At 38.3% G+C, this 18,373-nt stretch overlaps 1 protein-coding gene across 6 annotated transcripts in view; it reads right to left on the minus strand.

The window, feature by feature from the left end:
* Positions 1 to 18,373, minus strand: part of LOC106868009 (lysozyme) — a 104,406-nt gene that overhangs the window by 16,410 nt on the left and 69,623 nt on the right. For all 6 annotated transcript variants that reach the window (XM_089347127.1, XM_089347124.1, XM_089347125.1 and 3 more), the window contains exons 2-4: positions 17,756 to 17,840; positions 16,788 to 16,825; positions 7,932 to 8,043 (exon numbers count right to left, since the gene is read on the minus strand). In XM_089347127.1, the coding sequence (XP_089203253.1) occupies positions 7,932 to 8,043; positions 16,788 to 16,825; positions 17,756 to 17,840 (235 nt within the window). The remainder of the gene's footprint in view (positions 1 to 7,931; positions 8,044 to 16,787; positions 16,826 to 17,755; positions 17,841 to 18,373) is intronic.

An 18,373-nucleotide genomic window follows, 5' to 3' on the forward strand; every position in this document is an offset into this window, starting at 1 on the left:
CAGCAACACCAAAGGAAGATTAACCGAGAAGATAGCTTTCATGTGCAGTAGATGCACAGGGGCAATAAATGCAACAGATTCCATCATACTCCAAGGGGAGAAACTAGAAGTAGTTGATAGCTTCTGCTACCTAGGTGATCAAGTTAGTAGTGGGGTTGGATGCTCACAGAGTGTTACCACTAGAATAAGAATAGCCTGGGCAAAGTTTAGAAAGCTTCTACCCCTACTGGTGACAAAGGGCCTCTCGCTCAGAATGAAAGGTAGATTGTATGATGCATGTGTGCAAACTGCCATGCTTCACAGCAGTGAAACATGGGCTGTGACTGCAGAGGACATGCGTAGGCTCAAAAGAAATAAAGCTAGCATGATCCGCTAGATGTGTAATGTCAGTGTGCACACACGACAGAGTGTGAGTGCCCTGAGAGAAATGTTGGACATAAGAAGCATTGGATGTGGCATGCAAGAGAGATGTTTGCGCTGGTATGGTCATGTACTATGGATGGATGAGGAGAGATGTGTGAAGAAGTGCCACTCCCAAACAGTTGAAGGAATCTGGGGTAGAGGTAGACACAGGAAGACATGGGATGAGGTGGTCAAGCATGACCTTTGAACGTTGGGCCTCACAGAAGTAATGACAAAAGATCGAGACCTCTGGAGATATGCTGTGACTGTGAAGACCCGGCAAATAAAGTGAGTTTACAGCTGTATCCTACACCAGTTTTGAATAACCAGCCCATTCAAAAGTACCTTGGATAGTAGGGCCACCTGCTGTGCTTGAGGAGACCTATTGAGTCAAGTACATCAACATCAAAATGAAAATCAAACCCATAAACAAAGTGAAAACTTGAAATGCATGAGTCTAAGAAGTATCCTGAAAAGTATGTCTAACAGAATATCCAGTCCATCCCTAATGGAAGGCTATTCATAGAACACACTGAATATTATAACTCAGCACTGGCTAGGGCAGGATATAAAGATTAAGTAAAATACATACAAAATAGTATAGCACTGCATCAATATCCTATCTGAGATAAAAATACAAGAGGATATGTTAGGAATAATTCAGGAATAAAGATACCCCCCCCAAAAAAAAACACAATGAATGGGATAGAGACTAAAATAGGAACACGACAACACTAAGGAAAGTAGGAATCAAGCAGGACACATAAAACACTATGGTGGGGAAGAAGGGAAGGGACAGATAAATACAGATAGAAAGAGCAGCCTTATAGAAACAGAAATAATATATCATAACAAACCAAATAGATACATTAAAAGAAATGGAGAAATCATAAATGATGAAATTATCTGGTTTAACCCAATCTTCGGATTGCAGCTAAAATCTAGGATTGGACAGGAAATTTTCTCTGCACTGGACAGGCATTTTCCTAGATAGAGTAAATATTACAAAATCGTCAACAGGCATAGTGTGAAACTAGTATATGCAACATCACATAAACTAGAATATTCTATATATAAATTAAATAGCAAAAAGCTAGAATGTAGAAATAGAAAAATGGTAGATCAAAATAGAATAAGCAGCAAGAGAATGGATAAGAAGATGAATAGTATATACTCGATAAAAACAAACATGGGTCCAAATAATACATCATTGACAGTGAAGTTCAAACCTGGTATAATGAGATCATAGCAGTAGAAGAAAGACAAAAGTGGCAATAATAACTCCAATAGTAAGCAAAACACACAGTTAAACACCAATCTGCACAATATAAGTGATGATGTGGAACAAAAACAAAACTAAAAACAACACAGCAACATGTAAGCACAGACAGAGAAACAAATGCAAATTTGAAAACAACTGCATGAGGAGGAGCGTGATTTATAAATATGAAGTGAAGGCAAGTGCACTAAAATATGTGTACATTGGTTGGACATTGAACATGATGAAAAGCTGTCTGAGAAACCATATTGTGTCATTTTTTAGATAAAAATGAAAGTCACTGCTCATCCTTAGTTAACCTCTTCTGGAGATTAATAGAAAATGAAGTGGAACACACAACTAAGTGGTCTATGTTAAAAAACGCCAAACCATGTGATGGAACATCAATCTGTCTGGAGGAAATGCTGGAAATTATTATCTCCAAGGAAAACATAATTAATAGACACTCTGAAATGGTTGTATTGTATAGATATAAAATAAAAAGAAATCTTTCTTGGGACTGGAACAAAGCATTATGAAACAAAGAAACACTAAACATTAAACCAAACAATAGAAGGACCTCCCAAATGAAGTAAAGAAAAATGACCTTACATACAGCATAGGATTTACTACAAGGAAATTTCAGCATAGTGGTGCATAAATATCAAGAACTCTGGCATAAGCCATGTGCTGTAAGTGCTTATAATTGTTATATAATTGGACATGCAGGGAAAATAATACTAGATGAATATATTGGCTCTACAGAAAAACTAACACCATCAATGAACAAACAGTAGCATCACTAACAAATAACATGCTCCTTTAAGGAACAATATTTGACAGTACAGTAGGTAGCGCTGTGAAATACTTAATGATACCAAGGTAGTCTTATTCTCCACCTTAACTGGCACTGGAGCAGAAATCCTGAACTGATAACATCTATACAAAAATTTGCTCCCTTGTTATTACAGCTTGTAAAATCATAAATGTAGCACCCTGCTGAGGTTGAGGTTAAATCACTCCCCACCTCACAGCATATATACACTGAAATGAAAACACTATTGTCTTCTTTTCCTTCTCTTATTTATTCTTTCTTTCTTTTCTTTTTCCTATCCACACACACCTACTTTCACAAATCTAGATACAAAGCAAAATGCTGCCTATATTCTCCCTCCTGTACTGTTTCTATATATCAATCTATATAAGACAAAATATTCACAGGTATCACCCATAAACCTCACAGAACTTTCTGATTGTGGAAATTGGTAAATATCCCTTAGCTAAACATTAAGTACAACTAGAACACTAATGCAATTTTTGCTTAAAGAAGCAAACACATGTAATAATGGCTCCATGGATATTGCAAATCATATTTGTAGTGTCTTATGGATGGGCAACGCAGTCACTAAAAAACATGTGCTTTGGGGAAACGTACATAGCAATGCATTAAAATATTTATGAATTTCCATCCAAAAGTTCTCATTTATCATCATCATCATCATCGTTTAACGTCAGATTTCCATGCTAGCATGGGTTGGCCAATTTGACTGAGGACTGGTGAACCAGATGGCTACACCAGGCTCCAATCTGATCTAGCAGAGTTTCTACAGCTGGATGCCCTTCTTAACACCAACCACTCCGAGAGTGTAGTGGATGCTTTTATGTGCCACCGGCACGAAGGCCAGTCAGGTGGTACTGGCAACGGCGACGCTCAAAATGGTGTATTTTACGTGCCACCTGCACAGGAGCCAGTCCAGCGGCACTGGCAAAGATCTCGCTCAAATGTCTTTACACGTGCCACCAGCATGAGTGCCACGAAGGCGACGCTGGGCACAGGTGCCGTCACGATTTCGCTTTTGCTTGCCCCAACAGGTCTTTACAAGCCGAGTTTCGTGTCCAATGGAGGAGACGACGTTGGCATGGGTGCCAGTCGTCGAATTTAGTTCGATTTCGATTCTGATTTCACTTGCCTCAACAGGTCTTCGCAAGTGGAGTTTAGTGTCCAATGAGGGAATGTTACGCATAAGTGGGCTGGTTACATCCCTGGTAGAGGCCTTGGATTTAGGTCTCACTTGGCTTGCCGGGTCTTCTCACGCACAGCATATTTCCAAAGGTCTTGGTCAGAAGTCATCGCCTCAGTGAGGCCCAATGTTCGAAGGTCGTGCCTCGCCACCTCATCCCAGGTCTTCCTGGGCCTACCTCTTCCACAGGTTCTCTCAACTGCTAGGGAGTGGCACTTTTTCACACAGCTATCCTCATCCATTCTCACCACATGTCCATACCAGCACAATAGTCTCTCTTGTACACCACAACTGATGCTTCTTAGGTCCAACTTTTCTCTCAAGGTACTTACGCTCTAACTAGTATGCACACTGACATTACACATCCATCAGAGCATACTGGCTTCATTCCTTGCGAGCCTACGCATGTCTTCAGCAGTCACGGCCCATGTTTCACTGCTATGAAGCATAGCTGTTTGAACACATGCGTCATACAGTCTGCCTTTTGCTCTGAGAGAGAAACCCTTTGTCACCAGCAGAGGTAAGAGCTCTCTGAACTTTGCCCAGGCTATTCTTATTCTAGCAGCTACACTTTCAGCGCACCCTCCCCCACTACTAACTTGGTCACCTAGTTAGCGGAAGCTATCAACTGCTTTTAGTTTTTCTCCCTGGAATGTGGCAGAAGTTGTTTTCTGCACATTTACAGTGTTTATTGCTCCTGAACATCTGCTACATACAAAAACTAACTTCCTAGTTAACCTTCCTTTGATATTGCTACTCCTCTTATGTGTCCATAGCTTGCACTTGGTGCATCTTATAGAGTTTCTACCTACGCCTTTTCTACAGATCAAGCAAGGCCATCTACCTGAAGAGGTTTGTGTTTTGTCTACCTTCCTACTTATTAGGACTTTGGTTTTAGCTAGGTTGACTCTAAGGCCCTTTGATTCTAGTCCTTGCTTCCACACCTGAAACTTCTCCTCTATTTCTGATAGTGACTCAGCAATTAGTGCAAGGTCATCAGCATAGAGGAGCTCCCAGGGGCATCCTGTCTTGAATTCCTCTGTTATCGCCTGGAGGACTATGATAAATAGGAGGGGCTGAGGACAGAACCTTGGTGGACCCTTACCTCTACCCGTAATTCTTCACTGTACTCATTTCCAACCCTCACCTTACTGACAGCATCCCTGTACATGGCTCGCACAGCTCTCACTAACCATTCATCTATCCCTAGTTTCCTCATTGGCTTTCTCCATGTCAACAAAAGCAAGGTACAGAGGTTTATCCTTGGCTAGATATTTCTCCTGAAGCTGTCTTACCAGAAATATAGCATCAGTGGTGCTTTTCCCAGGCACAAACCCAAACTGCATCTCATTATTACTATATATATATATTGGTCAAGCACTAAGTGTGCTTGATCCAACAAAATGTCGGATCAAGCTCAAATGAGCCTTGACTATAATAATTTCACAACCTTGCTGTGCATTAGAAATATTGATTTTTACAATTTTTTAATTTCCATTAATTTTCTTAAACTTGGTTAAAATTGCAAATACTTTATGTTAAAATATTCATTGTATTATAACCTTTATTTTCATATAAGTTTTATGGAATAATGATTAATAATTATGATAATAATAAAATCTTTTTAATATTATTTACTCAACAACCTCTTCATATTCACATTTCACTCAGCTCTCTTGCTTTTTAACTCTTACTTAACCTCTCCCACTCTTCTTTCTATGTTCGTTTACTCTCTCTCCTACTTATTCTCCCTCCTTTCTATCAGTCATTCCCTCTTTATATATCTATCTTTGTCTGTCTGTCTGTCTGTCTGTCTGTCTTTCCTTCTGTCTCTTATGTTTGCTTTTCTTTCTCTCACTCTTCCTCTTTCTATGTTTGTTTACTATCTTTTCAACTTATTGTCCCCTTCCTGTCAACCCTCTATCAACCCTCCAGTTTATCTATAAGGCCTCCCCTCTCTCTATATCTAGCTTTCTGTCTGTCTATCTATCTATCTGTCTGTCTCTATATCTGTCTTTCTCTTTCTCTGTCTTTTCATTTGCATTTCCCTCTTACACTCTTCCTCCTTCTACTGCTGTAACTTCCTCTCTTTCTCTCTTACACTCCCCCCTCTATCTCCTGAACATGCTTTACTACCCTTTCTTTCCTGTCTACTCTGCCTATTCCTCTCTACTTCACAACACTAGAGAAGTTAAACTGCCCACCAGGTCATGTCTTCTCTCTGGTTATGTCTGGTCTCTTCTTTCTGATGGTCATCACCAGGTTAAATTTAATTAACATCATGTCCGAATTCTCATTAATTTATCAAATTAGTATTTTTCTGCTTTTTCATTGGGCTCAAAGGTAACCTGAATAGTGTGAAAAGAGGGAGGTACAGGTGTTTTTATGTGAGACAATGTGGTTGCTCAACCTGTTGGAAATAGCAGTCATATTGCTCTCAAATTACTTCCTACTGTCTCTTAGAAAGGACACATTTGATGATGTATTTTTAAATGTACTGTATCAGAAATACAGAATGGCTGGTTAAGCTGAAACATCTTTGATCATAGGTCTGCTAACTCAGAAGTGGTCAGGGGCTAAATAATCAGAAATGTTTTATGTACAAAGTAAGATGGCAATGGTACTTGAATGATAATCTAAATAATAAATGATATAATGTAATCTTAAAAAACAAGAAATTTAAATGGAAAACATTTCCTGTTTTACAGAAAAGGGGTTCAACAAAATGTTCAGACTTCAAATTTTACTAAAAAAAATTGTTGTTTTACAGAAAAAGGTTTAATAAAATGTTGAACCTTCAAAAGTTAGAAACTAGAATTGAAAAAATAAAAAATTTTAATTGGCATTTTGTTACACTTTTTGAAAAAATAATAATCTTAATAATAAACTCTTCATCCTCTTTCTTTCCCTTTTCTCCTCCCTTTATCTGGGACATCATCCTGCTTCCCAAACCTATCTCTCTTTCATGCTTCTTCTCTCTCTCTTTTTCTTCTCCTTTTCTATCTTCTTCCTCCTTTTCCTTTTCTCTTCTTCATTCCCTCATTCACCTCCTTCCATCTTTCCTCTTCAAATAGCTCATTATCCTTCTTCCTGGACCTACCTTTGTTTCATGTTTCTACTCTCCTCCTTTTTCTCTTCTCCTCCATTCCATTATTAGTCTCCTTCCATCCTTAATCCCCATTAAATACTTCTACTTGTGCTTCTAAAAGAAATGATGTGGTTAATCTTCATTTGTTAATAAAAGTGGATAAAGTGGTGGTATTCACCACTCCCTTTAAAAATAAGATTTGTTTGCTAATGAGATGAGCATTTCAAAAGGTGCAACAAAATGCCAATTAATTTTTTTTTATGTTTTCGATTCTAGTTTCTAACTTTTGAAGGCTCAACATTTTATTAAACCTTTTTCTATAAAATAACTATTTTCTTTTAAAAAAATTTGGAGTTTGAACATTTTGTTGAACCCTTTTTCCGTAAAACAGAATTTTTTTTTCAATTAAAACACACATATATATGTGATGTATTCATTGGTTTCCATCCACCAAATTCCACTTAAAGTATTGGTCAACCCAAGGTTCGGGGTGAAGGTATTTTCTGTGTAATAGGACTGAACTACATAATTGTGAAGTAAACTTCTTAACTACACAGCTATTTTTTCATTTGTGTTGAAGTACAAATTATCAAATCACTGAAATAACAAATACTTAATTTGTAGAAACCAACCATTTCCACTGAATATTTGCCCACCCCACACACACACACAAAAAAATAGAGTAGGTTATGGTATGGCTTAGAAACTCAATGTTCTGTATGTCAGAAAGAATGAACTCTTCACAGTAAATAATTTTCTTTTCTTTCCTATATATTGTAAAAGAAACATTGTCAATTCTCTGTGCCAAATAATTCACAAACATAGTTTCATATAAAGTGATTTTCAGTTGCTAAGGATGTCAATTTTGGATTTGAGAGACACTCAAATTTTTGGTGATATACTATGTAAGTCTGAAGAGACATGTTATATTTAAGAGGAAATGTATAGTCCCTATTAAAAGAAAAGTGGCACTATATGAAGTTATTTGCATTTAATGTACAAATATTTTGATTTAAGGACTTTGGTATAGGCCTACATTGTCTTTAGAGATAGCTTGGGTGTATTAATATTTTCATTTAAGCAATGGCAGAAGTAGTTGATGATTTAAGATGAAAATGCTGCTATTTTGTCAAAAAAAAAAAGAAAAAAGAATTATACTCACTGCTTCCTGGAGACCCACATGCATCATAAAAAGCTTTTGATATTTGAAAATATCCACATGTAATTGGGCCATCACCCCCATAGCAATCTGCAGGCTTGCATTTGGTTTCAATCTAAAAAATATATATATGCATTATTTTAATGTCTCCTTTTCATGCTTGCAAAGTAATTGAGGCAGATTTTCTACAGCTGGATGCCCTTCTTGTCACCAACCCATGCCCGTGTAGGAAGTGAGGTTGGCACTAGATGGGTGCCATACAATTTCCTTACATAAACGTGGAAGGAAAATAGCGGAACAAGAATATCTGAACAAATAACAATATTTATTCTCCGTTTGTACAAGTGTTACATCTTGGGACAATCAGTAGCCACGTCACCTTGGTGTGGAAGCAGCAGAGTCGGTTTAATCACAATTGTGAAGGCATTCTTCACAGGTTAGCCAACGTTGTGTGACGCCTTCAGATCTCCAGCTACACGGAGCTGGTCAAAATTGCATGCGTCTAGGTTGGCAGCAGGGATGAAGAGAAAGTATGGCAGTCAAGCCTAGCGGCTGCTGATGACTGCGCTTGCACATAAGGGGCTTCCGGCAGGCCTTCCAGAAGGCTCTAATTCCTGTGCATGCGTGGATGAAAATCCCAAAATGGCGACTGGAACCAGGCGTCACTATACCTGATTCCAAGCCTGTTAATATTCCTCCTTGGCCAGACATGGTTTTGCAGAATATTGGAAATGAATGACATTCATTTACAACTACAATCATGATGAGGAGAGAGAGAGAGAGAGAGACATACAGTAAAACCACAAAAGAATAGAAAATTATGCTTTTTTAATCCTGCTCTCATTACAGATACATTGGTAATGCATAATTCTTTGATTTATTAATCCTGCATATCAATTGATCCATATTTGACTGACTAAGGTTCAACAGAAATCAAACAACACCAACATATGCTTCTTAAAGGATCATCACACTGCCTGGAATAGAAGACAGAACAATTAAAGAAGATAGTAAATCTAACAATTTTGACCACAAGAAGAGGTAGGTAAGCAGGCTTAAGAATTGTAGTGTTGAGGAAATACAGAAATATGATAAGGCAAACATTCCAGCCTCATCCACCTGACAATATTGTTCAATTTAGAGGTGTCATGTGAACATGATAGATGACAAAGGACAAAAAATGTTGAGACAAGGATAGTAACAGAAAATATTAAGTCTCTTCACCGAATAGTAAATAAAGATGAGTCATGAAGAGAATAGAAAAAATATATGTATATCAGAGCTATACATTGGTTATATACTTGAATAATGGATTATAAAATACAGGTCATATACTGATCATCACTTTACATTCGTTTTTCCATGTTAACATAGATTGGATGAGTCTTTTCTAACACAGCCATTTGTTATCATTCTTTATCCTATCCTTCATGAGGTTCTAGCTCTTAAGATCAACTTTCAATTGCATCTTACTTCATTGGTCATCTCCAGCCACATGTTCTTTCCTTTAGGATTGTCTGGCACTTCTTTATCCAGTTGTCATTCTCCATATGAATCACAGAGGTACACCAGCTCAGGTTTCTCCTATGCACACCACATATGATCATGCTTATACCCAGTTTTTCTACTGGTTCAATCCATGCTCTGACATTTATACATACATTACAAATCCAATACAGCATACTAGTCATCATACACCTTCTGTATTCAGTACTCATGTTTCTCTGATATACAACATAGCAATTTGTATGTAAGTATTATAGAATATAACCTTCATTTGTAATAGTTTTTGAATTTTTTCCACTGCTAATTAGGTTTCTTAGGTTACAGACACTATCAAGTATGTTTTGAGAATCTTTTGAGTATTTTAAAGAATTAATTTTATGCTAACTACTCCTGCGCATTTGCTACATACAAATTCCTGATGTTATTGTACTGCATCTCTTGTGTACCCATAGTTTACTTTTGGTGTAGTGTATGTCACTTCTACCTACATATTTCTGCATTGAGTACAGCAGCTTTTGTCTTTGCAAGATGTACTTTAAGACCTCTTGATTCCAAACTTTCCTTCTATGTGTGAGATTTTTACTCTAATTCTTTGACTGATTCATCCATGAGAATTAGGTGATAAGAATGCAGATTTTCCTACTGACAGCCAGTTTAAACTCTCCTGATAAATGTGAAAATGATGAGCATAAAGTGGGAATGTATTACTGATATGGTCTTTATAACATGGCACATTATAAGAACCGAAATTGCTGTGTTGAATGATTAACACTGGGATAAACAAAATATATCTGTAAAAACAATACGTAAACATACACATCTGTGCATAGAAAAACGAATTTAAATTCTTTTTAAAAAAAAAAAAGCTTAATAGTCACAGCACTCTCTGTTTCAGTATCTACTGAATAACAATTTTATATGACCTACACTGTATCTGAATTTCAAATATCTCCATAATTTGACTTGTACTATGGCAGTATCTATGAATTTAGCTTATAATTGCAGAGAAGTGCCTGAACGTTCCTGTGAACCTAGATCTCTCACCTCTCAAGGGTAATCAACATAGGTATATATATTTTTTCTTTTTAATGATTCAGTTTTTCTGATAGACATGGCCTACACTGAGCATTCTGAAAAAACACACAGATCAATATTGACTTACCTTCATGACTACAAACACACAAACAAGCCACAAAGCACTTAAACACATGCAAAAATATATATACTTACTCTCAGGTGCACACTACTCACATGAGTATAAACATTACTCAGGAATATGTCTGTGCATGCATGTGCACACATACACACCACCACTAAATGTGTGTGCTATATTTTGAGACTGACAAATTATCACTTTTTGTAATCACTGATTGCTTAAACTTTATTGACTCTTTGTAAACATTGTATCTTTACCTGTAAATATTGGTTTCTGCTTATAACAATTACATATGAGAACCAGAAGTTAAAAGTGAAAGGTTTAGAAAATAAGTACTCACAGTAAATATGTGTGATAAGAGAAAGAAAATCCATGAAAATCATTTCCTTTTATCAAATTTTACTTACAATTACATGTTAGTTACTGGCATTTTGGTTGCATGATGCCATAGTATGCTATTTCTACATTCATCATATATAATCATCATCATCGTTTAACGTCCGCTTTCCATGCTAGCATGGGTTGGACGATTTGACTGAGGACTGGTGCAACCGGATGGCTACACCAGGCTCCAATCTAATTTGGCAGAGTTTCTACAGCTGGATGCCCTTCCTAACGCCAACCACTCAGAGAGTGTAGTGGGTGCTTTTACGTGTCACCCGCACGAAAACGGCCACGCTCGAACTGGTGTCTTTTATGTGCCACCCGCACAAGAGCCAGTCCAGGGGCACTGGCAACGATCTCGCTCGAAAACTCTACAAGGCCAGTCAGGCGGTACTGGCAACGGTCACGCTCAGGATGGTACATCTTATGTGCCACCCGCACAAGAGCCAGTCCAGGGGCCCTGGCAACGATCTCACTTGGCTTGCCGGGTCTTCTCACGCACAGCACATTTCCAAAGGTCTCGGTCAGTAGTCATCGCCTCGGTGAGGCCCAATGTTCGAAGGTCTTGCCTCACCACCTCAGCCCAGGTCTTCCTGGGCCTACCTCTTCCACGGGTTCCCTCAACTGTTGGGGAGTGGCACTTTTTCATGCAGCTATCCTCATTCATTCTCACCACATGTCCAAACCAGCGCAATCGTCTCTCTTGCACACCACTACTGATGCTTCTTATGTTCAGCTTTTCTCTCAAGATACTTACACTCTGACGGGTATGCACATTTACATTACACATCCAGCGGAGCATACTGGCTTCATTCCTTGCGAGCTTACGCATGTCCTCAGCAGTCACAGCCCATGTTTCATGGCCATGTAGCATGGCTGTTCGTACACATGCGTCATACAGTCTGTCTTTTACTCTGAGTGAGAGTCCCTTTGTCGCCACCAGAGGTAAGAGCTCTCTAAACTTGGCCCAGGCTATTCTTATTCTAGCAGTTACACTTTCAGCGCACCCACCCCCACTACTAACTTGGTCACCCAGATAGCGGAAGCTATCGACTACCTCTAGTTTTTCTCCCTGGAATGAGATAGAAGTTGTTTCCTGTTTGTTTACAGTGTTTATTGCACCTGAACATCTGCCACATACAAAAACTAACTTTGTAGTTAATCTGCCTTTGATATTGCTGCACCTCTTATGTGTCCATAGCTTGCACTGGGTACATCTTATAGAGTTACTACCTACTCCTTTACTGCATACTGAGCAAGGCCATCTACCTGAAGGGGTTTGTGTTTTATCTACCTTCCTACTTATTAGGATTTTGGTTTTTGCTAGGTTCACTCTAAGGCCCTTCGATTCTAGTCCTTGCTTCCACACCTTAAACTTCTCCTCTAGTTCTGATAGTGACTGCACAATTAGTGCAAGGTCATCAGCATAGAGGAGCTCCCAGGGGCAACCTGTCTTGAATTCCTCTGTGATCGCCTGGAGGACTATGATAAATAGGAGGGGGCTGAGGACGGAACCTTGGTGGACCCCTACCTTTACTCGGAATTCATTACTGTACTCATTTCCAACCTTCACCTTACTGACAGCATCTCTGTACATGGCTCGCACAGCTCTCACTAACCATTCTTCTATCCCAAGTTTCCTCATTGACCACCAGATAAGGGATCGGGGGACCCTGTCAAAGGCTTTCTCCATGTCAACGAAGGCCAGGTACAGAGGTTTATCCTTGGCTAGATATTTCTCCTGCAGCTGTCTCACTAGAAATATGGCATCAGTGGTGCTTTTACCTGGCACGAACCCAAACTGCATCTCATCTAAATTGATTCGCTCCCTAATTAGTTGGGCTATGACCCTCTCCGTAACTTTCATAACCTGATCTAATAGCTTGATGCCTCTGTAATTATTAGTATCTAAAGCGTCACCTTTACCTTTGTAGCAGTTTACTATGGTGCTGCTACACCAGTCATTGAGTATGACTCCTTCGTGTATCACCTGGTTCGTAATACGGGTGACTAGGCTGTAGCCAACACCGCCAGATATTTTGAGCATCTCTGCAGTGATTCCTGATGGGCCGGGGGCTTTCCCTGTCTTCATACTCTTAATTGCTTTATCTACCCTGGTACTGTCAACTCGGATAGCTGGTCCCTCTGTTGGGTCGACATACGGCAGGCTCTCTTTCTCCTATTCATTCTCTTTATTAAGCAATCTATCGTAGTGGCATCTCCAGACCTCTTTCTTTGCAGCCTCATTTAGTGCAAGCGTACCATCATCCATGCGAACACATTTCTCTCCTACAACATCACTATTCTCTCTCCTACACTGTCTTGCAACACGAAATACCTCGAGTCTTTGGTCCTCACGGCGCAGAACATTGGCAAATCTTTTCTTATCTGCTTCCCCTCTGGCTAAATAAACCTGTCGCCTAGCTTCCCTTCTGGCAGATTGGTACAAATATATATTTTTTTTCCTTTCCTGAGCATCCAATAACACTGTACTTATTCCACATCCTCGCATTGTTGTTTTTTCTTGCTTGTTCATGTTTGGACTGACTATATATATATATATATATATATATATATATATATATATATATACTAGCAGAGCCACCTGGCGTTGCCCGGGAATGAAATTGTTGCTTATTGGTATTTACTCTTTTACTTGTTTCAGTCATTTGACTGCGGCCATGCTGGAGCACCGCCTTTAGTCGAGCAAATCAACCCCAGGACAAATTCTTTGGAAGCCTAGTACTTATTCTATCGGTCTCTTTTGCCGAACCGCTAAGTTACGGGGACGTAAACACACCAGCATCGGTTGTCAAGCGATGTTGGGGGGACAAACACAGACACACAAACACATATATACGACGGGCTTCTTTCAGTTTCCGTCTACCAAATCCACTCACAAGGCTTTGGTCGGCCCGAGGCTATAGTAGAAGACACTTGCCCAAGGTGCCACGCAGTGGGACTGAATCCGGAACCATGTGGTTGGTAAGCAAGCTACTTTCCACACAGCCACTCCTGCGCCTATACTTGGAAACTTTTACGATAATTAAAATGGGGCTTAAATGAAAAAAATTCACACAGCGAATATACCACGTTATTGTTTCACTGTTATATACACAGATATACATTGACGCATGTCAGTCGAAAAGTGAAAGTGTAATAGTAATACTTAGTTTAACACTCAATGGTTTTACACTTTTGTATATGACATGTACATACTATTCATGTAAGTGCTTCTTCATATACTATGTTTTCTGTCTTGCCATGCTTATCACTGAGAATGTAGAGGTTCTTTTCATCTCCAACTCTAGAACATCCAACATACAGCTGACCATGTGAGAAGCAAGGTTGAAGGAGGTTAAGTCCCACCACCTTTAGAGATTGACCTTGTGCTTTGTTGATAGACATTGCAAAGGTAAGTTTGACCGGAAACTGCAGTCTCTTGAACTGAAAGGGGAGATCATTTGAAATGAGAGGTATCCTTGGAATGAAGACATTCTCACCCATCATGCTGCCTATAATTATTGTTGCTTCCAACACATGGGGCATGGCTGTTTTAACAACCAACCTTGTTCTATTGCAGAGTCTGGGTGCATCAAGGTTTCTTAATAGCATTATGGGAGCACCTATTTTCACGATCAGAATGTGTGGTGGAAATCCTGGTGGCTGAAGTGAATTGAGGAACTCCACTGGGTAATGCGTTGCCTGTTCTTGATCATGGACAGAGTTAATTGATCTGTATGAACATTCAGGTCCTGGAGGCTGAGTTAACAAATTTAAATTCAGCTTGTCTACAGAATCATTCCTTGGTGCCAGAATTGTTCTTTCACATAGCCACTTGTGACTAACCCTAACCCTGGTTAGTAAATTATGAAATTACTTACATCAGTAAATGTGAACTTGTTAGCGATTGAAAACGTAAACTGTTAGTGAGAACAGTAACGATTGAAGTGAAAGTGATGTTGAATCGAAATTTGTCACTCAGTGAACCAAACAGCCAGTATCGAAGGTACCAGAAAAAAAGAAAACCTCAGCAACAGGGAAACACGAAACCGTACTTCTGTTAGTAAATGAAGTTACTGACATCAGTAAATGTGAACTTGTTAGTGATTGAAAACGTAAACTTTTATTGAGAACAGTAACGATTGAAGTGAAAGTGATGTTGAATCGAAATTTGTCACTCAGTGAACCAAACAGCCAGTATCGAAGGTACCAGAAAAAAAGAAAACCTCAGCAACAGGGAAACACGAAACCGTACTTCTGTTAGTAAATGATGAAATTACTTACATCAGTAAATGTGAACTTGTTAGCGATTGAAAACGTAAACTTTTATTGAGAACAGTAACCATTGAAGTTAAAGTGATGTTGAATCGAAATTTGTCACTCAGTGAACGAAACAGCAACACAAAACCGTACTTCTGTTAGTAAATGATGAAATTACTTACGTCAGTAAATGTGAGTAAACTTTTAGTGCGAACAGTAACGATTGAAGTTAAAGTGAAGAAAAAACTATGGCTACCGGAAGTTGACATTGAGGAACATTTTTAAAGAAGTGAATCTTAAATATAAAGCAATATTATTTATCTTAATAAAAAAAATCAAATGAAGAGCCTAAGATTTATCCGAGGTCAAATTATTCCTGCATCACAAGTATGGAAGTAAATAGTGAAGCCGTTTTCACGTGATAAACGATTACACACACATCTCTGTTTTATATATAGTATAGATATATACACAGGATGTGATGCATAAATTGTCGCCATTTTATATTTTTAATTTTGCTCATGTGCATATTTGTTTTTGATTTTGTTGACTACACAGTATAGTAGGGTCAGTTGGGCACCGTCTGTGAGAAAAACAGCACCATGATGCAATTCACCCGGCCAAAAATTTGGAAACGACATGCTGTACTGCTTGACATTTGCGCCAGAAGCTACAATATGAACATTTCAGAGTATTTGGGTGTCAATCTGGTGACAGTGCAATCTGAGGACATGTACCGATAGTGATGAAAATCAAATATCCAATTAACATCATGGTGTTTGGAGTGATCACTAGTGATGGGGACATTATGCCTCCATTCATCTTCCCACATGGCCTCAAACTCAACACGGAGGCCTATATCATGTGCCTGAAGGAGATAGTACTATTCTGGGTCATGAGGGTGGCTGCTGGAAGACCCTATGTCTGGCAACAAGACTCTACACCATGCCACACAAGCAGGAGAACCCAGTGACAGCAGTCAGACAGTTTCTGCAGCCACATCACCCATAAAATCTGTCCACCTAACTCCCCACACTGCAACCCCCTTGATTATTATGTGTGGGTCACAGTTGAGCAAGAGACCAACAAAACTCATTGTAACACCAAAGATGAACTAAAGGTAATTATTATGGCAATATTCACCAACTTATACAAGGAGACCATCCAGAAGAATTGCAGGAGATTTTGAAATCATCTTGAGATCATGGTTGAAGCCAATAGCGATTTCATTAAACAAATTTACTCTTTAGTATTTCAAGATATTTTTATGTAATTTTGTTAGATATATCTGTTAAAACGAGGTGACAGTGTTATTTTCATGTTTGCCTAATTTAGACAGACAGACAGACAGACAGACACATACACACACACACACACACACACACACACACACACACACACACACACACACACACACACACATTCCTCCTCTTATAATGACTATATTTGCCTCCATCTGCCATTGCATATTGTGTACTATTTTATATTCTGTACTTAACATGAGAAAGAATACTAATAATAAATAATTAAAATAAAAAGGACAAACTTACATCACAGAGGCACTGCAAACATTTTGCAGGTACAATTCCTGGAAGAGATAAAAGATACCATAAAGGTTCTGAGAAGATAAACTAATAATTAATTTAAAACCAGTCAATTTTTGCATTGTAAACATTATTATTATTGTTATCATCATCATTATCATTGACTTCCTTATCATCAGAGAGAGAGAGAGAGAGAGAAGGACATAAAGGGAAGTGATAAAGAGTGCAATGGATAGTTACAGGATGATTGTTGATAAGAAGATTTAAAAGGAACAGCATGAACAGTGTGGTGGGAAGAAGAAAGTGATGAGAAGGGGAGTGCTGTGGAAGAGACAGTGGCGACTGAGAGATGGAGATTTTAAGAATAAGTGATAGAGGAGAGAATAATGGATTGCAATGAAGATGTATGGTAGATGGTACTGATTAATGATATTGGGTTCCAACAATAAGTGATTGGAGAGAGTAATGAGAAATGAGGAAGAGTAATAACTAGCAGTAGAGAAGGTGAATGTGCTGAGAATACAATTCTCATTGCTTAATCTGTCAAAGAGCTGTAGAAAAAACTCCGTATATGGAACTCTTGATACATAGAATAAAAAGATCATCAATCAAGTTTTGTAGACTACATATAATTTATTAAGTTTCATTGATATCCTTTAATACCTTGTCATAATTTTGTCTTCACTCACAAGCAAATATACATTCAAAATACTCTTACAGGAATATAGAAATACACTGGATATGTTTTGGGACAGAATATTCCTCTTTTTCAAGCATCATATTTTAATATACTATTCTTATTCAAATATTCTTTTATCCCACTAATTCAGTCAAATCTATTATTTTGATATCGATTACTTATGCTCTAATTGATTTTCTTTCTTTACTTTTTGTATTTCACCCATTAATAAACTTCTGATGTATAATGTTCTTATTTATAGAAAATAAATAAATAAATAAAAGATGTTGGATACCTGGGGCAAATGTAGTGCTGCATTCGGTTGTGATGAGATAAAGAACTACTACTAAAAAGTAGTTATACACTGAGAAGGAAAACATCTGAAAAAAGAAGAAAATATGCTTTTCATATTAACAATAATTACATACATTTGAAAATTAGTTTTAGCCAAGGAAACCTGGCAGCCTTCACTAAATTGAAACTTACAATAATAATTAAGAGGTTAGCCTAATGCAGTCAGCTGCCTCACTGCCTTTCATATATATCTTTCATATACCTTAAATCATATGAGAGTATACAGTGCAGCCCATCATGCAAAAGACTAGAAAAAAAGTAGGTTTTGGCAATTGAAAGGGCATCTAGCATAGTAAACTACCTCAACAAAGCCTTGTCTAACATATACAAGTATGGATAAAACAGACATGTAAGAACAATGATGAGGATGATGTCAATACATACAGATACAAACACATATGTATATATGTAGGCGCACGAGTAGCTTGCTTACCGACCACATGGTTCTGGATTCAGTCCCACCGTATGGCACCTTGGGCAAGTGTCTTCTACTATAGCCTCGGGCCTTGTGAGTGGATTTGGTAGACGGAAACTGAAAGAAGTCCGTCATATATATATA

Source organism: Octopus bimaculoides, chromosome 2, assembly GCF_046866305.1.
Source record: "Octopus bimaculoides isolate indiv1 chromosome 2, ASM4686630v1, whole genome shotgun sequence".
In the NCBI taxonomy this organism is placed as follows: domain Eukaryota; kingdom Metazoa; phylum Mollusca; class Cephalopoda; order Octopoda; family Octopodidae; genus Octopus; species Octopus bimaculoides.